Source organism: Oncorhynchus gorbuscha, linkage group LG01 (assembly GCF_021184085.1).
Source record: "Oncorhynchus gorbuscha isolate QuinsamMale2020 ecotype Even-year linkage group LG01, OgorEven_v1.0, whole genome shotgun sequence".
NCBI lineage: Eukaryota > Metazoa > Chordata > Actinopteri > Salmoniformes > Salmonidae > Oncorhynchus > Oncorhynchus gorbuscha.
The window spans coordinates 108,717,430-108,741,737 of record NC_060173.1 but is presented as its reverse complement, the minus strand read 5'-3'; the positions used below and the strand labels follow the sequence as shown (position 1 = coordinate 108,741,737).

Below are 24,308 nucleotides of genomic sequence, written 5' to 3'. Positions count from 1 at the left end.
ATACTACAACATTAGCACAGCAACTGTAGCATTATGTATGTTAGTGAAGGATTGATTCTAGGCTGGAAATGTGTTTGTTTATTGCCATAAGTGAAAATGTTTGAGCAAATTCTGTAGATGCTAATGGCTCTATATGTGGTCAGTAGTTGGACTGCAGCTTGAGATAAATCCCTATTCTCTTACTAACATTTACACATCCAGTCATATTCTTTAAAACAAATAAAATAAAGGGATGATAAAATTTAAGCATTACATTTTTTTTAAGTTGCTGAAATTACTAATCAACTGCAGGAAATATAACGGAGTTGACCATCTATTGGTTTACTTTGCATCACTCTTTCTCAGTACCAAGAGGGTTTCCCCTGAGCTCATACAGCTGCTGCCCAAGCCTGGCTAGCCTGTCACGGTACTCCAGCTGATATTTGCTCTCTGGCACCCCTCTGAAGCCAAACAGCGCGCCCCACCAGGCAGTAGCGATCGCGGATGTGGAGTCGCTGTTCCCACCGTGGAAGAAGCCGTGATTGGCCAAGTCCACCCAGGAGTCGCCTGCCTTTAGGAGGGCGTCGTAAGCTATCATGGGAGCATTGTGCCCACTGGCACCACATACCCCCTTGAAGCTAACCTCCCTATAGAAACACTACCTGTCCTTCACTCTGTCGCGCTCTGGGAACTGGGGTTTGCTCTTCCCATTCTGTATGCCTCTCTTTTCCAAATAGGTTCTCCACTGAGTCCCAAAGTAGTCCCTGGTAGTTAGAAAATGTTGTGTAAACAAACGGGACAATCTCATGGGAATATGTCACATTAGGCCTGTGGGGTGGTGGTGGGTCAGACGCCCACTCTCCACACTGACTGCTGTCAGCCTGTGCTCCTACTCAAGTGCAGGCCAATACACATGGCCCTCACGGCTGCCCCACACCCTCCACCCTTCCTGCAGAAGGAATCATTTAATGCCCCTCTCAGTTCTCCATATGCGCCTGGCAATGCTGTCAATACATTACATTTACATTTAAGTCATTTAGCAGACGCTCTTATCCAGAGCGACTTACAAATTGGTGCATTCACCTTATGACATCCAGTGGGACAGTCACTTAACAATAGTGCATCTAAAACTTAGGGGGTGGGGTGAGAGGGATTACTTAACCTATCCTAGGTATTCCTTAAAGAGGTTTTCAGGTGTCTCCGGAAGGTGGTGATTGACTCCGCTGTCCTGGCGTCGTGAGGGAGTTTGTTCCACCATTGGGGGCCCAGTTTTGACTGGGCAGCGGGAGCTGTACTTCTCAGTGGTAGGGAGGCGAGCAGGCCAGAGGTGGATGAACGCAGTGCCCTTGTTTGGGTGTAGGGCCTGATCAGAGCCTGGAGGTACTGAGGTGCCGTTCCCCTCACAGCTCCGTAGGCAAGCACCATGGTCTTGTAGCGGTGAGCTTCAACTGGAAGCCAGTGGAGAGAAGACGTGAGAGAACTTGGGAAGGTTGAACACCAGACTGCGGCGTTCTGGATGAGTTGAAGGGGTTTAATGGCACAGGCAGGGAGCCCAGCCAACAGCGAGTTGCAGTAATCCAGACGGGAGATGACAAGTGCCTGGATTAGGACCTGCGCCGCTTCCTGTGTGAGGCAGGGTCGTACTCTGCGGATGTTGTAGAGCATGATACAGAGGAGAGAGAGGGAGTATAATTCTTGCATTGAAGGGAGATCAACATGTTTGTTTAAGTGTGCCGTGCCCCAGTGTGCAGAAGCATTGACACTCCTTTGGGTGTCCTGTTTACATTGTGACAACAAGACATGACACACAACAGAAAAAATACAGTGCATTATGACTCTCTACAGTGCCTTCGGAAGGTAATCAGACCCCTTGCCTTTTTTTCACATTTTATTAGGTTACAGCCTTCTCCTAAAATTGATTCAATTGTTTTTTCCCCCTTATCAATCTACATAAAATAACCCATAATGACAAAGCAAAAAATATTTTTTGACATTTTAGCAAATATGTTAAAAATAAAAAACAGAAATATCACATTTACATAAGTATTTAGACTTTGTATTTACTCAGTACTTTGTTGAAGCACCTTTGGCAGCGATTACAGCCTTGAGTCTTCTTGGGTATGATGCTACAAGCTTGGCACACCTGTATTTGGGGAGTTTCTCTAATCCTTCTCTGCACATCCTCTCAAGCTCTGTCAGGTTAGATGGGGAGCATTGCTGCACAGCTATTTTCAGGTCTCTCCAGAGATGTTCGATCGGGTTCAAGTCCGGACTCTGACTGGGCCACTCAAGGATATTCAGAGACTGGTCCCGAAGCCATTTCTGCGTTGTCTTGGCTGTGTGCTTAGTTTCATTGTCCTGTTGGAAGGTGAACCTTCACCCCAGTCTGAGGTCCTGAGTGCTCTGGAGCAGGTTTTCATCAAGGATTTCTCTGTACTTTGCTCCGTTCATCTTTGCCTCGTTCCTGACTAGTCTCCCAGTCCCTGCTGCTGAAAAACATCCCCACAGCATGATGCTTCCACCACCATTCTTCACCGTAGGGATGGTGCCAGGTTTCCTCCAGACGTTACCCTTGGCATTTAGGCCAAAGAGTTCTTGGTTTCATCAGACAAGATCATCTTGTTTCTTATGGTCTGGGAGTCTTTAGGTGCCTTTTGGAAAACTCCAAGTGGACTGTCATGTGCCTTTTATTGAGGAGTGGTTTCCGTCTGGAATTTTCTCCCATCTCCACAGAGGAACTCTTGAGCTCTGTCAGAGTGAAGATCGGGTTCTTGGTCTTGGCTGTAACGTAACCAAATGTGAAAAGTCAAGGGGTCTGCATACTTTCTGAATGCACTGAACCTGCTGCTCTTCCAACCACGTCTTCCATGTTTACAATGTACTTCTCCACTCGATACAGCACAGGGAAGAATGCCCTCTCCCCCCTCCACCACCTTGACCAGGACTTCAGCTGTAGTCAAGTGCATGACAGTGTCATCACTTATCGGGAACTCTTTGGCATTCAGCTTCTCTAGACTTCCTATCTTCTGCACTTCCTCACGGATGAGCGCTCCATCATTCTCAAATGTCTCCTGCTCCACTCAGCACCTCTGTTCCAGGGGAACCTCCTCTGAAATGTTGAGATTTGGTTGGAATGACGGTTGTAGTGGTGGTGGTGGTAGCGTTTAATTACTTCTGTTAAAGATTGCATTAGATCATTGACTAATTGAATGTTGCTTTGGATGGAGAAAAAATGCATACACATTTCAAATAAAGAAAAAACTTCACAATACCTTTTAGGCTGTTAAGATGAGATAAGGATACACTGTCTCATATGTGAGTCACTGAACCATTCATGGTCAATTCAGGGAGGCACAACGTTACAGGATGTTAAGGTATGAATGTCTTGTGTAGAATTGCAGAACACACAACACAAGTGGAGCTCGTGCTGTCAATGGCTCCCTTGGACTGTTGGTGGATCTCAGAGACTTATGTAGGTGGAGCGTTTGTTCCCTTCATGTGATTCTATACCTTAGATTTTGCCTTCTCAGTCTCCACCGTTTCTCAGCTCCATACAAGGCAACAAGGCTTTCACATGAGTTATGACAAACACTTCCTGGATTGAAGGCCAATGGGATTGCGATTCTGAAATTGCAATTGCCCCATCTGCTGGAGGTAAATGGGAAATTCATTGCTCTTTGACGATTGTACACTTTACTCACGGTCTATTCCCCATTCTATGTGCCATATAAAACCTTTACAGGTTGTTGTGCTAACACTGAACCAAGGATGGTATCCATGAACACCACAGTTTGTATTGTTCAGTAAAATAGCTTGTTTTTGTACATTAAAAAAAGGCTCTCAGGGGTGAATCACCCAGACCACAAGAAAACCCTAATGATGTCATTTCCTGATTCAACCAATTTCATCAACAAACAATTGTTTTGGGGCCCAGTAACTCTTTTGATAATGTTACCAAGTTATTTTACGTCTTTTGGGAAAAATCTTGATGTAAAGTATAAACCATTCATATTGTGTATGGAAGAATGCTGCTCCCTTGCGAAAACAATCTGTAAAAGATCACTGGAACACAATAGGAATTTAAATTAAGACAACATTATGTACCATTATCTTTCAAATAGCACTTTTGGCAAGGGATATGTTTTGGAACAAGCTGTTACTAAGAACAGGCTGAGAAACCTACTCGTACCCCAACACTCTGATCTACCTTGTTCTCAGATTGTGTGATGGACAGATCTCACATCTACGCCTGTTATCAATGTCTATTCAGTTCTGAAGTTGAAGTTTCAGTCAGACTAATTCTGTGCAAGTGACATCTTTCAGGAAGTGGGGACCCGGGCCTGCGACGCGTAACACACGTTCACATCAACTGTGGAGCAGTAGTGAAAGACATGGTGGTTTGACTACACCATGTGATGAAACCTACTTCCTCTAAATGTAAAACGTGCACTCTTTCTCTTTCTCTCTATCTCTTTTCTTTTTGTGATCTGAGGCTGATTGATTTGATAGAAAGATGGCGGGGACGAGGTAAGAAAGACAGAATTCTAGTGTGTGGATGGAGTGGTTTTGAAAAATGAAGGATGCTGTCATTTTTGTTGAATCATTCTTAAAAGTTTTGGGAGTTTTAGTGGGGGGGTCATTGGTGACTTATAGAGATGTAACGCCTAGGCAATGGCATCAGGTGCCTGGGCCATTACTTACTATATGCAGTTAGTCGGTGGAAAGTTGTTGATACGTGTGTTATTCTTGAGTATTATAGTCCTGAATTGTTATAACATAGTAAATGGTGTTCTACATGCAGTTAAAACAGGATAGAAGTAGAATTGGTGGTTCAAAATGTTTGAATTTCACCAAAATGTTATTTTTTTGTCTCTTTTTTAAATTTTATTTTCTGAAGTTTAGGATTTTTCTAACTTGTTAAACTCACAATCTACAAATCTGTGATATCAATACAACTGCATCCACTATACTGACTTTCAATTGACATTTCTGCACTGTACGTCTTTACAACATAAGCCTCATAACAATATCACAATTTGTATTACCATGGTCATGTTTACACAATTGTTTGTGTTGTAATCAACGATGCAGAGAGATGTTAGGGTCTATGCAAACCATCACTATACACAGCTGTTGACGTGTTAATCTGTTCAATTATTTTGGGTGTGGAGGTTGAGATTTGCTTCCTGTTGTGAGACACTTTGTGAAACGTCTCAAAAAAAATGCACATTAGGTTAAAAGCCAACGCTGAACTACTATGTGACCTTGCTGAATGAGCCTTGGTACTTAGATCGAATTCTACTTTTTTCAGTGGGTAGATTGTTTATTATTAGCGAGAACCCCAAACTTGAGCAGACGATGAGACAACCACTACGGAAAGAAAAGCTAAATTCCTCAAGCTTAGAATACACTTCCTGCCATGTCTGCCTTTAAATGTTCCTAAAAACAGCCTTCTGTAGAGCATTTTACATCCATTGATTCATTAGAAATCGTATCAATCGGATAATAATTATTTTTGAACAATATTTTAATCTGAACATCCCACTTGTGTTTCTCCTCCTTTTGACCAGAATCACCAATCTTCAGAGCGCAGGGAATCAGCCGACTCTGATTCTCCCGCACCAGGTGACCGGAGCAGCACCAGGTACGGTCCAGATGCGTATCAAGAACTCTCAGATCGGCGGGGATCGCCTGAGTCAAACCAAGTCCATGGTCCTGCAGGACCCTGACTTGCCTCCCAGACCTGTAAGTATAGGACATGTGCACAAAGAGATGCATACACACAAATACAAACACACATATACACACACACACACATATATACAGACACACACACACACACACACACACACACACACACACACACACACACACACACACACACACACACACACACACACACACACACACACACACACACACACACACACACACACACACACACACACACACACACACACACACGCATACACACTCACACTGACACACACGCTCACACTCACACTGACACACACACACACACACACACACACACACACACACACACACACACACACACACACACACACACACACACACTGCTCTCGTATTATACAATGTTAAAGCAGATTTGAATCTGCTTATTGAATGTTGTTTGTCATTTGGTGAACTGTGTTTACATAAATTCCAGTAATTATGATTATAGCATTTATAAACCGTTGTATCACATTAGGTGATTATCATTTGCTTAATTGCGCTGATCTCTGTTTGACTGAGCACTTCCCTGTGGGAAAATCAGGGTAAAGATAAAACAGATGATGCATTTACAAAATGAGCAATCTGATGCAGCATATTTGGAATAATGTAGCTACCATGTTGACAATGAACTGGACATAACCCCAACCATTTCATCTTTCTCGTAAGTGGCTACGTGGTCAGTTGACACCTCCATTTAGCATAGTGGTTCACGACCGTATCGTAGTGTTTCACGACCGTATCATAGTGGTTCATGACCATATCATAGTGGTTCATGACCATATCATAGTGGTCCACAACCGTATCTTAGTGGTTCATGACCGTATCATAGTGGTTCATGACCGTATCATAGTGGTTCATGACCATATCATAGTGGTTCATGACCATATCATAGTGGTCCACAACCGTATCATAGTGGTCCACAACCGTATCATAGTGGTTCATGACCATATCATAGTGGTTCATGACCGTATCATAGTGGTTCACGACCGTATCATAGTGGTTCATGACCATATCATAGTGGTCCACGACCGTATCATAGTGGTTCATGACCATATCATAGTGGTTCATGACCGTATCATAGTGGTTCATGACCATATCATAGTGGTTCATGACCATATCATAGTGGTCCACAACTGTATCATAGTGGTTCATGACCATATCATACTGGTCCACGACTGTATCATAGTGGTTCATGACCATATCATAGTGGTTCATGACCATATCATAGTGGTCCACCACCGTATCATAGTGGTTCATGACTATATCATAGTGGTCCACCACCGTATCATAGTGGTTCATGACCGTATCATAGTGGTTCATGACCGTATCATAGTGGTTCATGACCGTATCATAGTGGTTCATGACCGTATCATAGTGGTTCATGACCGTATCATAGTGGTTCATGACCATATCATAGTGGTTCATGGCCATATCATAGTGGTTCATGGCCATATCATAGTGGTTCATGGCCATATCATAGTGGTTCATGGCCATATCATAGTGGTTCATGGCCATATCATAGTGGTTCATGGCCATATCATAGTGGTCCACGACCGTATCATAGTGGTTCATGACCGTATCATAGTGGTTCATGACCGTATCATAGTGGTCTACAACTGTATCATATATATATATATATTTTTTTTCACCTTTATTTAACCAGGTAGGCTAGTTGAGAACAAGTTCTCATTTGCAACTGCGACCTGGCCAAGATAAAGCATAGCAGTGTGAACAGACAACACAGAGTTATACATGGAATAAACAATTAAGTCAATAACACAGTAGAAAAAATGGGCAGTCTATATACAATGTGTGCAAAAGGCATGAGGAGGTAGGCGAATAATACAATTTTGCAGATTAACACTGGAGTGATAATTGATCAGATGGTCATGTACAGGTAGAGATATTGGTGTGCAAAAGAGCAGAAAAATAAATAAATAAAAACAGTATAAAAACAGTATGGGAATGAGGTAGGTGAAAATGGGTGGGCTATTTTCCTATAGACTATGTACAGCTGCAGTGATCGGTTAGCTGCTCGGATAGCTGATGTTTGAAGTTGGTGAGGGAGATAAAAGTCTCCAACTTCAGCGATTTTTGCAATTCGTTCCAGTCACAGGCAGCAGAGTACTGGAACAAAAGGCGGCCAAATGATGTGTTGGCTTTAGGGATGATCAGTGAGATACACCTGCTGGAGCGCGTGCTACGGATGGGTGTTGCCATCGTGACCAGTGAACTGAGATAAGGCGGAGCTTTACCTAGCATGGACTTGTAGATGACCTGGAGCCAGTGGGTCTGGCGACGAATATGTAGTGAGGGCCAGCCGACTAGAGCATACAAGTCGCAGTGGTGGGTGGTATAAGGTGCTTTAGTGACAAAACGGATGGCACTGTGATAGACTGCATCCAGTTTGCTGAGTAGAGTGTTGGAAGCCATTTTGTAGATGACATCGCCGAAGTCGAGGATCGGTAGGATAGTCAGTTTTACTAGGGTAAGCTTGGCAGCGTGAGTGAAGGAGGCTTTGTTGCGGAATAGAAAGCCGACTCTTGATTTGATTTTCGATTGGAGATGTTTGATGTGGGTCTGGAAGGAGAGTCTAGCCAGACACCACTTATAGATGTCCACATATTCAAGGTCGGAACCATCCAGGGTGGTGATGCTAGTCGGGCATGCGGGTGCAGGCAGCGATCGGTTGAAAAGCATGCATTTGGTTTTACTCGCGTTTAAGAGCAGTTGGAGGCCACGGAAGGAGTGCTGTATGGCATTGAAGCTCGTTTGGAGGTTAGATAGCACAGTGTCCAATGACGGGCCGAAAGTATATAGAATGGTGTCATCTGCGTAGAGGTGGATCAGGGAATCGCCCGCAGTAAGAGCAACATCATTGATATATACAGAGAAAAGAATCGGCCCGAGAATTGAACCCTGTGGCACCCCCATAGAGACTGCCAGAGGACCGGACAGCATGCCCTCCGATTTGACACACTGAACTCTGTCTGCAAAGTAATTGGTGAACCAGGCAAGGCAGTCATCCGAAAAACCGAGGCTGTTGAGTCTGCCGATAAGAATATGGTGATTGACAGAGTCGAAAGCCTTGGCGAGGTCGATGAAGACGGCTGCACAGTACTGTCTTTTATCGATGGCGGTTATGATATCGTTTAGTACCTTGAGTGTGTCTGAGGTGCACCCGTGACCGGCTCGGAAACCAGATTGCACAGCGGAGAAGGTACGGTGGGATTCGAGATGGTCAGTAACCTGTTTGTTGACTTGGCTTTCGAAGACCTTAGATAGGCAGGGCAGGATGGATATAGGTCTGTAACAGTTTGGGTCCAGGGTGTCTCCCCCTTTGAAGAGGGGGATGACTGCGGCAGCTTTCCAATCCTTGGGGATCTCAGACGATATGAAAGAGAGGTTGAACAGGCTGGTGATAGGGGTTGCGACAATGGCGGCAGATAGTTTCAGAAATAGCGGGTCCAGATTGTCAAGCCCAGCTGATTTGTACGGGTCCAGGTTTTGCAGCTCTTTCAGAACATCTGCTATCTGGATTTGGGTAAAGGAGAACCTGGAGAGGCTTGGGTGAGGAGCTACGTGGGGGGCGGAGCTGTTGGCCGAGGTTGGAGTAGCCAGGCGGAAGGCATGGCCAGCCGTTGAGAAGTGCTTATTGAAGTTTTCGATAATCATGGATTTATCGGTGGAGACCGTGTTTCCTAGCCTCAGTGCAGTGGGCAGCTGGGAGGAGGTGCTCTTGTTCTCCATGGACTTCACAGTGTCCCAGAACATTTTGGAGTTGGAGCTACAGGATGCAAACTTCTGCCTGAAGAAGCTGGCCTTAGCTTTCCTGACTGACTGCGTGTATTGGTTCCTGACTTCCCTGAACAGTTGCATATCACGGGGGCTATTCGATGCTATTGCAGTCCGCCACAGGATGTTTTTGTGCTGGTCGAGGGCAGTCAGGTCTGGAGTGAACCAAGGGCTGTATCTGTTCTTGGTTCTGCATTTTTTGAACGGAGCATGCTTATCTAAAATGGTGAGGAAGTTACTTTTAAAGAATGACCATGCATCCTCAACTGACGGGATGAGGTCAATGTCCTTCCAGGATACCCGTGTCATGCAGGTGAATGAGGACCCAAAAGCGACTTGGCGAAAACAGAGTATTTAATCCAGTAATAAACTTTACAAAACAAAAAGCATAATACTACTCGTAAAGACGAGAACAGACTGGAGACTTGATCGAGAACTGCAGGTTGCCTCGGGAAGGCACTTGAACCTAGCAGACTCAGACACCTGCTCACCACGCAGCATCTGAGGGAAACACGACACGACAGGGCAAAACATAGACACAGCACGGTGAATTATAGATGAGGATCCGACAGGGCAGGTACGGAAAACAAGAAGAGAAATAGGGACTCTAATCAGGGAAAAGGATCGGGAACAGGTGTGGGAAGACTAAATGATGATTAGGGGAATAGGAACAGCTGGGAGCAGGAACGGAACGATAGAGAGAAGAGAGAGCGAGAGAGTGAGAGAGGGAGGGGGAGAGAGAGGGATAGAAAGAGGGAAAGAACCTAATAAGACCAGCAGAGGGAAACGAATAGAATGGGAAGCACAGGGACAAGACATGATAATTAATGACAAAACATGACAGTACCCCCCCACTCACCGAGCGCCTCCTGGCGCACTCGAGGAGGAATCCTGGCGGCAACGGAGGAAATCATCAATGAGTGAACGGTCCAGCACGTCCCGAGACGGAACCCAACTCCTCTCCTCAGGACCGTAACCCTCCCAATCCACTAAGTATTGGTGACCCCGTCCCCGAGAACGCATGTCCATGATCTTATGTACCTTGTAAATAGGTGCGCTCTCGACAAGGACGGGAGGGGGGAGGGAAGACGAACGGGGTGCGAAGAAAGGGCTTAACACAGGAGACATGGAAGACAGGATGGACGCGACGAAGATGTCGCGGAAGAAGCAGTCGCACAGCGACAGGATTGACGACCTGGGAGACACGGAACGGACCAATGAACCGCGGAGTCAACTTACGAGAAGCTGTCGTAAGAGGAAGGTTGCGAGTGGAAAGCCACACTCTCTGGCCGCAACAATACCTAGGACTCTTAATCCTGCGTTTATTGGCGGCTCTCACAGTCTGTGCCCTGTAGCGGCAAAGTGCAGACCTCACCCTCCTCCAGGTGCGCTCACAACGTTGGACAAACGCTTGAGCGGAGGGAACGCTGGACTCGGCAAGCTGGGAAGAGAATAGAGGAGGCTGGTAACCCAGACTACTCTGAAACGGAGATAACCCGGTAGCAGACGAAGGAAGCGAGTTGTGAGCGTATTCTGCCCAGGGGAGCTGTTCTGCCCAAGACGCAGGGTTTCTGAAAGAAAGGCTGCGTAGTATGCGACCAATCGTCTGATTGGCCCTCTCTGCTTGACCGTTAGACTGGGGATGAAACCCGGAAGAGAGACTGACGGACGCACCAATCAAACGACAGAACTCCCTCCAAAACTGTGACGTGAATTGCGGACCTCTGTCTGAAACGGCGTCTAACGGGAGGCCATGAATTCTGAACACATTCTCGATAATGATTTGTGCCGTCTCCTTAGCGGAAGGAAGTTTAGCGAGGGGAATGAAATGTGCCGCCTTAGAGAACCTATCGACAACCGTAAGAATCACAGTCTTCCCCGCAGACAAAGGCAGACCGGTAATGAAGTCTAGGGCGATGTGAGACCATGGTCGAGAAGGAATGGGGAGCGGTCTGAGACGACCGGCGGGAGGAGAGTTACCCGACTTAGTCTGCGCGCAGTCCGAACAAGCAGCCACGAAACGGCGCGTGTCACGCTCCTGAGTCGGCCACCAAAAGCGCTGGCGAATAGACGCAAGAGTGCCTCGAACACCGGGATGACCAGCTAACTTGGCAGAGTGAGCCCACTGAAGAACAGCCAGACGAGTGGAAACAGGAACGAAAAGGAGGTTACTAGGACAAGCGCGCGCGCGGCGACGCAGTGTGCGTGAGTGCTTGCTTAACCTGTCTTTCAATTCCCCAGACTGTCAACCCGACAACACGCCCATAAGGAAGAATCCCCTCGGGATCAGTAGAAGCCACAGAAGAACTAAACAGACGGGATAAGGCATCAGGCTTGGTGTTCTTGCTACCCGGACGGTAAGAAATCACAAACTCGAAACGAGCGAAAAACAACGCCCAACGAGCTTGACGGATGTACTCAAGGTTCTTATGGTCTGTCCAAACGACAAAAAGGAACGGTCGCCCCCTCCAACCACTGTCGCCATTCGCCTAGGGCTAAGCGGATGGCGAGCAGTTCACGGTTACCCACATCATAGTTGCGCTCAGATGGCGACAGGCGATGAGAAAAATAAGCGCAAGGATGAACCTTATCGTCAGACTGGAAGCGCTGGGATAGAATGGCTCCCACGCCTACCTCTGAAGCGTCAACCTCGACAATGAATTGTCTAGTGACGTCAGGAGTAACGAGGATAGGAGCGGACGTAAAACGTTCTTTTAGAAGATCAAAAGCTCCCTGGGCGGAACCGGACCACTTAAAACACGTCTTGACAGAAGTAAGAGCTGTGAGAGGGGCAGCAACTTGACCGAAATTACGAATGAAACGCCGATAGAAATTAGCGAAACCTAAAAAGCGCTGCAACTCGACACGTGACCTTGGAACGGGCCAATCACTGACAGCTTGGACCTTAGCGGAATCCATCTGAATGCCTTCAGCGGAAATAACGGAACCGATGAAAAGTAACGGAGGAGACATGAAAAGAGCACTTCTCAGCCTTTACGTAGAGACAATTCTCTAAAAGGCGCTGTAGAACACGTCGAACGTGCTGAACATGAATCTCGAGTGACGGTGAAAAAAATCAGGATATCGTCAAGATAGACAAAAACAAAGATGTTCAGCATGTCTCTCAGAACATCATTAACTAATGCCTGAAAAACAGCTGGCGCATTGGCGAGACCAAACGGCAGAACCCGGTACTCAAAATGCCCTAACGGAGTGTTAAACGCCGTTTTCCACTCGTCCCCCTCTCTGATGCGCACGAGATGGTAAGCGTTACGAAGGTCCAACTTAGTAAAGCACCTGGCTCCCTGCAGAATCTCGAAGGCTGATGACATAAGGGGAAGCGGATAACGATTCTTAACCGTTATGTCATTCAGCCCTCGATAATCCACGCAGGGGCGCAGAGTACCGTCCTTCTTCTTAACAAAAAGAACCCCGCCCCGGCCGGAGAGGAAGAAGGCACTATGGTACCGGCGTCAAGAGACACAGATAAATAATCCTCGAGAGCCTTACGTTCGGGAGCCGACAGAGAGTATAGTCTACCCCGAGGAGGAGTGGTCCCCGGAAGGAGATCAATACTACAATCATACGACCGGTGAGGAGGAAGGGAGTTGGCTCGGGACCGACTGAAGACCGTGCGCAGATCATGATATTCCTCCGGCACTCCTGTCAAATCGCCAGGTTCCTCCTGAGAAGTGGGGACAGAAGAAATGGGAGGGATGGCAGACATTAAGCACTTCACATGACAAGATACGTTCCAGGATAGGATAGAATTACAAGACCAATTAATAGAAGGATTATGACATACTAGCCAGGGATGACCCAAAACAACAGGTGTGAAAGGTGAACGAAAAATCAAAAAAGAAATAGTCTCACTGTGGTTACCAGATACTGTGAGAGTTAAAGGTAGTGTCTCAAATCTGATACTGGGAAGATGACTACCATCTAAGGCAAACATGGGCGTAGGCTTGTCTAACTGTCTGAAAGGAATGTTATGTTTCCGAACCCATGCTTCGTCCATGAAACAACCCTCAGCCCCAGAGTCAATCAAGGCACTGCATGTAGCACCCGAACCGGTCCAGCGTAGATGGACCGACATAGTAGTACAGGATCTAGATGAAGAGACCTGAGTAGTAGCGCTCACCAGTAGCCCTCCGCTTACTGATGGGCTCTGGCCTCTTACTGGACATGAATTAACAAAATGTCCATCAAATCCGCAATAGAGGCACAGGCGGTTGGTGATCCTCCGTTCCCTCTCCTTAGTCGAGATGCGAATCCCTCCCAGCTGCATGGGCTCAGTCTCAGAGCCAGAGGAGGGAGATGGTTGCGATGCGGAGCAGGGAAACACCGTTGATGCGAGCTCTCTTCCACGAGCCTGGTGACGAAGATCTACCCGTCGTTCTATGCGGATGGCGAGAGCAATCAAAGAGTCCACACTGGAAGGAACCTCCCGAGAGAGAATCTCATCTTTGACCACTGTGTGGAGTCCCTCCAGAAAACGAGCGAGCAGCGCCGGCTCGTTCCAGTCACTAGAGGCAGCAAGAGTACGAAACTCTATAGAGTAATCCGTTATGGATCGATCACCTTGGCATAGGGAAGCCAGGACCCTAGAAGCCTCCCCACCAAAAACTGAACGGTCAAAAACCCGAATCATCTCCTCTTTAAAGTTCTGGTAATTGTTAGAACAATCAGCCCTTGCCTCCCAGATAGCTGTGCCCCATTCTCGAGCCCGGCCAGTAAGGAGTGAAATGACGTAAGCAACCCGAGCTCTCTCTCTAGAGTATGTGTTGGGTTGGAGAGAGAACACAATCTCACACTGGGTGAGAAAGGAGCGGCACTCAGTGGGCTGCCCGGAGTAGCAAGGTGGGTTATTAACCCTAGGTTCTGGAGGCTCGGCAGGCCAGGAAGTAACAGGTGGCACGAGACGAAGACTCTGGAACTGTCCAGAGAGGTCGGAAACCTGAGCGGCCAGGTTCTCCACGGCATGGCGAGCAGCAGACAATTCCTGCTCGTGTCTGCCGAGCATGGCTCCTTGGATCTCGACGGCAGTGTTACGAGCGTCTGTAGTCGCTGGGTCCATTCCTCGGTCGGATCCTTCTGTCATGCAGGTGAATGAGGACCCAAAAGCGACTTGGCGAAAACAGAGTATTTAATCCAGTAATAAACTTTACAAAACAAAAAGCATAATACTACTCGTAAAGACGAGAACAGACTGGAGACTTGATCGAGAACTGCAGGTTGCCTCGGGAAGGCACTTGAACCTAGCAGACTCAGACACCTGCTCACCACGCAGCATCTGAGGGAAACACGACACGACAGGGCAAAACATAGACACAGCACGGTGAATTATAGATGAGGATCCGACAGGGCAGGTACGGAAAACAAGAAGAGAAATAGGGACTCTAATCAGGGAAAAGGATCGGGAACAGGTGTGGGAAGACTAAATGATGATTAGGGGAATAGGAACAGCTGGGAGCAGGAACGGAACGATAGAGAGAAGAGAGAGCGAGAGAGTGAGAGAGGGGGGGAGAGAGAGGGATAGAAAGAGGGAAAGAACCTAATAAGACCAGCTGACAGTGATGAGTTTACAGAGTTAGGGTTGTACCTGGTGGGTTCCATGATGATTTGAGTGAGATTGAGGGCATCTAGCTTAGATTGTAGGACTGCCGGGGTGTTAAGCATATCCCAGTTTAGGTCACCTAACAGAATGAACTCTGAAGCTAGATGGGGGGCGATCAATTCACAAATGGTGTCCAGGGCACAGCTGGGAGCTGAGGGGGGTCGGTAGCAGGCGGCAACAGTGAGAGACTTGTTTCTGGAGAGAGTAATTTTCAAAATTAGTAGTTCAAACTGTTTGGGTATGGACCTGGAAAGTATGACATTACTTTGCAGGCTATCTCTGCAGTAGACTGCGACTCCGCTCCCTTTGGCAGTTCTATCTTGACGGAAGATGTTATAGTTGGGTATGGAAATCTCTGAATTTTTGGTGGCCTTCCTGAGCCAGGATTCAGACACGGCAAGGACATCAGGGTTAGCAGAGTGTGCTAAAGCAGTGAGTAAAACAAACTTAGGGAGGAGGCTTCTGATGTTGACATGCATAAAACCAAGACTTTTTCGATCACAGAAGTCAACAAATGAGGGTACCTGGGGACATGCGGGGCCTGGGTTTACCTCCACATCACCCGCGGAACAGAGAAGGAGTAGTATGAGGGTACGGCTAAAGGCTATCAAAACTGGTCGCCTAGAGCGTTGGGGGCAGAGGATAAGAGGAGCAGGTTTCTGGGCATGGTAGAATATATTCAGGGCATAATGCGCAGACAGGGGTATGGTGGGGTGCGGGTACAGCGGAGGTAAGCCCAGGCACTGGGTGATGATGAGAGAGGTTGTATCTCTGGACATGCTGGTTGTAATGGGTGATGTCACCGCATGTGTGGGGGGTGGGACAAGGGAGGTGGTTCATGACCGTATCATAGTGGTTCATGACCATATCATGCAATACATATGTGTATGTATTGGCTGGAGTAATACAGCAGCACATGTACTTTAAAACAAACCATAGTAACCTTCAGTCAGTCTCAGTATCTAACATGTATTACAAACCTTCATATAGTTTATTGATAATTGACAGCAACCTGAATCACTCTGATGATCACAGCCGTGAGGCCACGTCTTCATGGTTTGTTGTGTTGCTTGTTTGCTAATTATGCAGACGATACTTGTTTGGGAGACGCCTCATACTGCAATAACACAGTTTGTCCAGAGGGCAGAGTAGAGGTACAAAGGCTACTGGAGATAATGAACCAGATCTTATGGACTACAAACATATTCACTAACATCTCCCAACAAACATAGCTGCGAACACAGAACGTTACAGCGTTGCCCTAACGTTACATCAGTGTTCTAGTGTTCTAGTGTAGAATGTTGTTGTGATTAGAGCTGTCCTAGTTTTCATTACATTCATTACACAGAGGATCACAAGTAGCAAACATAAACATTAACACTGTTTGTTACTATCATGTATTAGTGTGTGTTTCTAGGGAGCAGGGTAATTGTTTCTTGACCTCCTCCAATGTATTGCCATACGTGTTAAACCCTAGCCGGACCGTATCCTGCTCCCCCCTCCTACACTGTGATTAATGAGAGATTATGAACTGGGTGGTTCCAGCCCTGAATGACAATTGGCTGACAGGTATATCAGACCGTATACCACGGGACAAAACTTATTTTTACTGCTCTAATTACATTGGTAACCGGTTTATAATAGCAATAAGGCACCTCGGGGATTTGTCGAATTTGCCCTATATACCACAGCTAAGAGCTGTATCCAGGTCAGGCCTTATTGCTTAAATATAACAACCCAAAATAGCTGGACCCCGTTGTAGTGAATAAAGGACTCACTAGGGGTTTGGACTGCGAGGGTAGTCCTATCCTTATTGGAATTCCTATAAGACAGGCATTTGACCAGTAGAGGGCAGGGCAGCATAGTGCTGAAGGATAAAAACTGAATACCAAACGGTACATACTGTGTTTCTATAGCAACCCGGAACACTGGTTCAACTATGTATATGCTCAACCTTTTCTGATCTACCTTTACTGCAACTACAAATATTACTACTACTACTACTAATTTACTACAGGGTTTAACACATCTCTCATTAATCAATAACCGTGCTGTATTCATGTCCCTGTTTTTGTCTTTTGCAATGAGTGTTTCCGTTGCTGTTATAATGATGTGAACTATCATGGTCTGATTGTGATTAGCACTGGGTTGTGTGAGTTGTTTATCTGTTGTCGCAGTGTGAGGTCTCATGTCATCAACCACACTGCGTTCCCACACATACTACTGTCAGAGACTCTATAGGCATTTATGATGTAGACTTTAAATAGGTTAACGATGTAGACTAGAATAGGTTAACGATGTAGACTAGAATAGGTTAACGATGTAGACTAGAATAGGTTAACGATGTAGACTAGAATAGGTTAACGATGTAGACTAGAATAGGTTAACGATGTAGACTAGAATAGGTTAACGATGTAGACTAGAATAGGTTAACGATGTAGACTTTAAATAGGTTAACGATGTAGACTTTAAATAGGTTAACGCAGTGATGAGACTTTCACACATGTCACCATACTCTTTTTGGTATTATATTGCATCATCTTTAAAGCTGTTAAATACAGACATGGACTCTTCACACGAGCTGCATTGTTTTATTTTCACCGAACCCATTTTTACCAGGGTAGCGGCAGGGTAGCCTAGTGGTTAGGGTGTTGGACTAGTAACCGAAAGGTTGCAAGTTCATATCCTGAGCTAACAAGGTACAAATCTGTTGTTCTGCCCCTGAACAGGCAGTTAACCCACTGTTCCTAGGCCATCATTGAAAATAAGAATTTGTTCTTAACTGACTTGCCTAGTTAATTAAAGGTAAAATAAAAAACCAGCTAAGACAATGAGGCCACAATCAAGCAACAGTTGTGATTTGAAACCATCAGGAAAGTCATCTCTTCTTCTCTGTTTTTCTCTCTGTAGATCTCTCGCCACCGGAGGAACCAGTCTCAGCATAACATTGGTGAACCCGTAGAGACTCCTGTGAGTATGACAGGCCACCATAAAGAACTGTCAGGATGGGCAGAAATCAGTTTCAGTTATTATACTCTGTTACTGTATGACAGTTATTAGCTATTATACTACACTAAATATTGTTCACTATAAATATGTTTCTGCACTTTTCATTCAGCTGGCCTATTTTACTTAAAATATATTTATTTGGTTGATACTGATAAAATAGAATGTGTCTGATTGGAATATTTATGTGACATTGATTGATAATATCTATTCAAGGATAAATGTTACATGTATTTCAGGTTGTTTTGAATGGTGAATATTTGAATAAAGCCAAAATATCCGAAAGAGGCAAAAAACTGAGGAAGAATTGGACTTCAACTTGGGTAGTCCTGGACACGGATAAACTTCTGTTTTATAAAGACAGCAAGCAAGAAGCCCTGACAAATTTGGTAGGTTTTTGCAAGATCCTTACTCATTCTCTCTCTCTCTCTCTCTCTCTCTCTCTCTCTCTCTCTCTCTCTCTCTCTCTCTCTCTCTCTCTCTCTCTCTCTCTCTCTCTCTCTCTCTTTCTTTCTTTCTTTTTCTCTTACTCTCTCACTCCTTCTCTCACTCTTTCTCTCACTCTTTCTCTCTCTCTCTCACACAAACACAGTAAAGTACAATGTGATGGTTCAGTAAGGTACAATGTGATGGTTTAGTAAGGTACAATGTGATGGTTCAGTAAAGTACAATGTGATGGTTCAGTAAGGTACAATGTGATGGTTCAGTAAGGTACAATGTGATGGTTCAGTAAGGTACAATGTGATGGTTCAGTAAGGTACAATGTGATGGTTCAGTAAGGTACAATGTGATGGTTCAGTAAGGTACAATGTGATGGTTCAGTAAGGTACAATGTGATGGTTCAGTAAAGTACAATGTGATGGTTCAGTAAGGTACAATGTGATGGTTCAGTAAGGTACAATGTGATGGTTCAGTAAGGTACAATGTGATGGTTCAGTAAAGTACAATGTGATGGTTCAGTAAAGTACAATGTGATGGTTCAGTAAGGTACAAAGTGATTTTTTATTTGATTTATTTCACCTTTATTTAACCAGGTAGGCCAGTTGAGAACAAGTTCTCATTTACAACTGTAACCTGGATAAAGCACAGCAGTGCGACACAAACAACAACACAGAGTTACACATGGAATAACCAAACATACAGTCAATAACACAATAGAAAAAAATATATATACAGGGTGTGCAAATGAGGTAAGATAAGGGCAATAAGGCAATAAATAGGCCATAGTGACAAAATAATTACAAATTAGCTATTAAACACTGGAGTGATAGATGTGCAAAAGATGAATGTGCAAGTAGAGATACTGGGGTGCAAAGGAGAAGAAAAAAAACAGTATGGGGATGAGGTAGTTGGAGGGGCTATTTACAGATGTGCTATGGTTCAGTAAAGTAAAGTAAAAAGTGATGGTTTAGTAAATTACAAAGTGATGGTTGTTAGTCTTTGTTTCAGTAAAGTACAAAGTGATGGTTGTTAGTCTTTGTTTCAGTAAAGTACAAAGTGATGGTTGTTAGTCTTTGTTTCAGTAAAGTACAAAGTGATGGTTGTTAGTCTTTGGTTCAGTAAAGTACAAAGTGATGGTTGTTAGTCTTTGTTTCAGTAAAGTACAAAGTGATGGTTCAGTAAGGTACAATGTGATGGTTCAGTAAAGTACAAAGTGATGGTTGTTAGTCTTTGTTTCAGTAAAGTACAAAGGGCTGGTTCAGTAAAGTACAAAGTGATGACATTAGGTTGTGTTATAACCATCTGAATACGAGGGGTCAATGTTCAATTACAGCCACAAATCAGCTTTCCAAGGGATTGCCAATAAGCATTATGAGTACCAATGTTGAGTGAACATTTACATTTTCATTTAATTGTTTTATTTCTTAAACTGGCAAATTTACTTTAACTTTGTTCCCATGGCGTAGAACTCACCCAATGAAAATGCAATGAGCAACTGTTTACCCCCTTGTGAAGAGGACTGCATATAGTGTGTGTGTGTGTGTGCGCGTGTGTGTGCGTGTGTGTGTGTGTGTGTGTGTGTGTGTGTGTGTGTGTGTGTGTGTGTGTGTGTGTGTGTGTGTGTGTGTGTGTGTGTGTGTGTGTGTGTGTGTGTGTGTGTGTGTGTGTGTGTGTGTGTGTGTGTGTGTGTGTGTGTGTGTGTGTGTGTGTGTGTGTGTGTGTGTACATATACAGTACATGCATGCATGTATATCTGTGTCTGTCTATGTGTGTAGTATGTGACTTTAATCCAGAGAGAAAGAGAGAGGTAGGAGCGAGAGAGAGAGAGGTAGGAGCGAGAGCGAGAGAGAGCGAGAGAAGAGAGAGAGAGAGAGAGAGAGAGAGAGAGAGAGAGAGAGAGAGAGAGAGAGAGAGAGAGAGAGGTAGGAGCGAGAGAGAGAGAGAGGTAAGAGAGAGAGGGCTTGGGTGGTGGGATTCTAAAATGAGCTTGCCATGCTTTTTGATGAAGCTCAGAGGACTTAATCAAAGCCCTCTCTATTACTGAGCCCCACCAGGGCAACAGTCTGTCATACTCTCCCTGTCCAACAGTTCATTATGGGCAAGAGAGGCATTTCCACATATATTGACATATCTCACCCTTTTCCGATGAAAAACTGAAATAGTGGTTACAGTGGAGGGCTGGGTGGTGTTTTGAAGAAGTACAATTTCGTAATTTGTTAGTCTTTGTTTTAGAGTAGAATAAACAGTTTGTTAATCTCTTGTGTCGACAGTATTTAGGTTTGGGTCTGAATATAGACGATGTCATCATCATCATATGAACTCAGGATATGACCTCACCTGCAGAGTGGACATAGTTCTGTAAGAAGAGTTATTTATTGACTAGAAACTAGAACGCTCAAATCATCCAACTAAAACAAGTGTAGTTTACTATGACTGAAGCAGGTACTGGAAGTCAAATATCACCTGATTTGTCCAATACTGTACCCGTTAGCCATGGTAGTTCATTGAGTCTTCAGGGTTCAGTCTATTCGATGCTGACCATGAGGGATCTCAGTGAGCATCTTCCATCGGTCTAAAAGGGCTTGGTTACTGTTGGTTGTGACAATGTACTGCAGTACTATATTGTAATACTATTGCAGAATATCCTTATCGTCTTAAATTTCTACTGCATCTTTCAATGATTTCACCAGTTTTTAGATTGTTTAAACTTGCTGAGACCTCGATGAGTTTCCATACCTTTTACACTGATTCTTATTTGAAAAGCAACATATATATATATATATATATATATATATATATATGCGTATATTCTAAATTACATTCTCTCTGCCTAAAAATTATACCATTCCTATTTTGATACATTTACACACTGCTTCTTTAATTCCATAGAGGATATCAATAAGATACTAAAGGTTAGAAGTAGATGGTAATTTTCCATTAAGAAAATTGGAGCTTTCTAACTCTTTACAGTTATTATTGTGGTAGTGGAAGACGTTTTAAAATGTTTTACTTTAGCCAAGAAGTTAAATATAGTCAAAATTATATTTAGTAAAATAATTTCTGTTTACTTTGATAGACTACACTATCAACCTTATTACTTTGTATTGTGGGGCAGTTAGATCACATATTTTATCACAAATAACTACACTCAGACTAGCATACTACAGTTTTATTCAGTCTCCTAATACAATACTACAGTGTACTGTATGACAACTGTAGTAATAGAATACAGAAGACAAAGAGGCATTGTTGAAGTTTAAAATAAATGTAAAAAACGTATTTCATCCCAAGCGTTTATCCCTTACTTCAACTGAAAATTAATTTCTTAATCGAAGGATACATCTGTTAAAAGAATGTTATGACTGGATAGATAAATAAATAGGACAGATGATTAAATGGAGAGATACATAAATAGGACAGATAAGTAAATGGATAGATAAATAAATAGGACAGGTGAATAAATGGATAGATAAATAAATAGGACAGGGATATACATGGATAAAGATAAAGACGGATAGATAAAGACGGAAGACCAAATGGATGGAGAGATGAAGGGATAAAACAAGGTTTTGTTGGATTGATTGGTAAAGGAATGAATGTATGGTTGAAGGTGTGGATGGTGTGTGTGATGTTCTCTGATATTCTGATTAGAATAGAAGAGAAGTTGATCAAGGTGCCATAAACCTCTACAGGATATGTGGGTCCCCCGCGGGACTGTTGAGCTAACGTAGGCTAATGTAATTAGCATGAGGTTGTAAGTAACAAGAACATTTCCCAGGACATAGACTTATCTGATATTGGCATAAAGCTTAAATTATTGTTAATCTAACTGCACTGTCAATTTACAGTAGCAATTACAGTAAAATAATACCATGCTATTGTTTGAGGAGAGTGCACAATTAGGAACTTGAAAATGTATGTGTAAAATGCACATTTGGGCAGTCTTGATAAAACATTTTGAACAGAAATGCAATGATTCATTGGATCAGTCTAAAACTTTGCACATACATCTGGTGCTGCCATCTGGTGGTTAACATCAAAATTCCGCCTGGGCTGGAATAATTTTTTATTTTACCTTTATTTTACTAGGCAAGTCAGTTAAGAACAAATTCTTATTTTCAATGACGGCCTAGGAACAGTGGGTTAACTGCCTGTTCAGAGGCAGAACAACAGATTTGTACCTTGTCAGCTCGGGGATTTGAACTTGCAACTTTTCGGTTGCTAGTCCAACACTCTAACCACTAGTCTACCCTGCATTATGGCTTTTCTCTTGCATTTCAAAGATGCTGGTATTATCTTTTACCATATCTAATGTGTTATATACTCCTACATTCATTTCACATTTCCACAAACTTCAACGTGTTTCCTTTGAAATGGTATCAAGAATATGCATATCATTGCTTCAGGTCCTGAGCTACAGGCAGTTAGATTTGGGTATGTCATTTTAGGCAAACCTTTACAAAGTCGGGCGGGTCCTTCGTTGTTGAGAAAAGTGGTTAAGGTAACTGATTAGTATCAAAAGTCCCAATGTTTACTCATTGTCTCATGCTTGTGCTCCCCCATTGTTATAATTTGAAAGTTCTGAAAAGTTCCACGGCAGTTAATTAAACTGTGGGAAGTTAGCTAAATTAGATGATGTTGTTACTAAAATAGCTGTACCTCATGATTGGTAGTAGATATTTCTGTGGGCTGCAATCCAGTTACCGGGATGATATGACAACAGCGAGTGAAAGTGCAGGGCGCAAATTCAAAACAACATAAATCTCATAATTAAAATTCCTCAAACAAGGTAGTCTTGTTGTTAATCCCACCACAGTGTCCGATTTCAAATAGGATTTACTGCGAAAGCACCACAAACGATTATGTTAAGTCACCACCAAGCCACAGAAAAACACAGCCATTTTCCCAGCCAAAGAGAGGAGTCACAAAACGCACAAATAGAGATAAAATGAATCACTAACCTTTGATGGTCTTCATCACATCATACTCATAGGACTTCATGTTACACAATACATGTATGGTTTGTTTGATAAAGTTCATATTTATATAAAAACATCTGAGTTTACATTGGCGCGTTACATTCACTATTTCCAAAAACATCCAGTGATTTTGCATAGCCACCTCGATTCAACAGAAATACTCATCATTTATGTGGATGATAATACAAGTTATACACATGGAATTATAGATATACCTGTCCTTAATGCAACCGCTGTGTCAGTTTTTTTTTTTTACTTTACGGAAAAAGTAAACCATACAATAATCTGAGACGGCGCTCAGAACAATCAAGTCAAAATAGCCACCATAAATGACATGCTAAATATTCCCTTACATTTGATCTTCATCAGAATGCACTCCAAGGAATCCCAGGTCCACAATAAATGCTTGATTTGTTCGATAATGTCCGTTATTTATGTCCAATTAGCTACTTTTGTTAGCGTGTTTGGTATACATATCCAAACGCTCGTTCTGGTCAGCGTTACGTCGGACAAAAACTTCAAAAAGTTATATTACAGGTCGAAGAAAATGTTCAAACTAAATACAGAATCCATCAGTAGGATCTTTGTATTATTAATCTTCAATAAGGTTCCAACCAGAGTATTCCTTCCTGTCTTCAGGAGCCATGGAACACAGGTCGCTATCATGTGAAATGCGCATGACCAGACAATGGCTGACTGCCAGACACCTGATTCATTCTGCTGTCATTCAGTCCCACAACACAGTAGAAGCCTCA

General features: G+C 43.9%; 1 protein-coding gene and 1 pseudogene across 3 annotated transcripts in view; one reads left to right on the top strand and one right to left on the bottom strand.

The window, feature by feature from the left end:
- Window positions 1-331: 331 nt before the first annotated feature.
- LOC123990705 lies at window positions 332-2,160 on the bottom strand (annotated as a pseudogene).
- Window positions 2,161-4,367: 2,207 nt separating this feature from the next.
- The window catches only part of LOC124048628 (rho GTPase-activating protein 15-like), a 100,878-nt gene continuing 80,937 nt past the window's right edge, over window positions 4,368-24,308 (top strand). For 2 of the 3 annotated variants that reach the window (XM_046369614.1, XM_046369606.1), the window contains exons 1-4: window positions 4,368-4,506; window positions 5,550-5,724; window positions 18,038-18,097; window positions 18,373-18,522. In XM_046369614.1, coding sequence (XP_046225570.1) covers window positions 4,493-4,506; window positions 5,550-5,724; window positions 18,038-18,097; window positions 18,373-18,522 — 399 coding nt within the window. In that variant the 5' untranslated portion in view covers window positions 4,368-4,492. Of the gene's footprint in view, window positions 4,507-5,236; window positions 5,262-5,549; window positions 5,725-18,037; window positions 18,098-18,372; window positions 18,523-24,308 lie in introns of those variants that run through there. The other variant, XM_046369623.1, reaches the window with a different exon arrangement.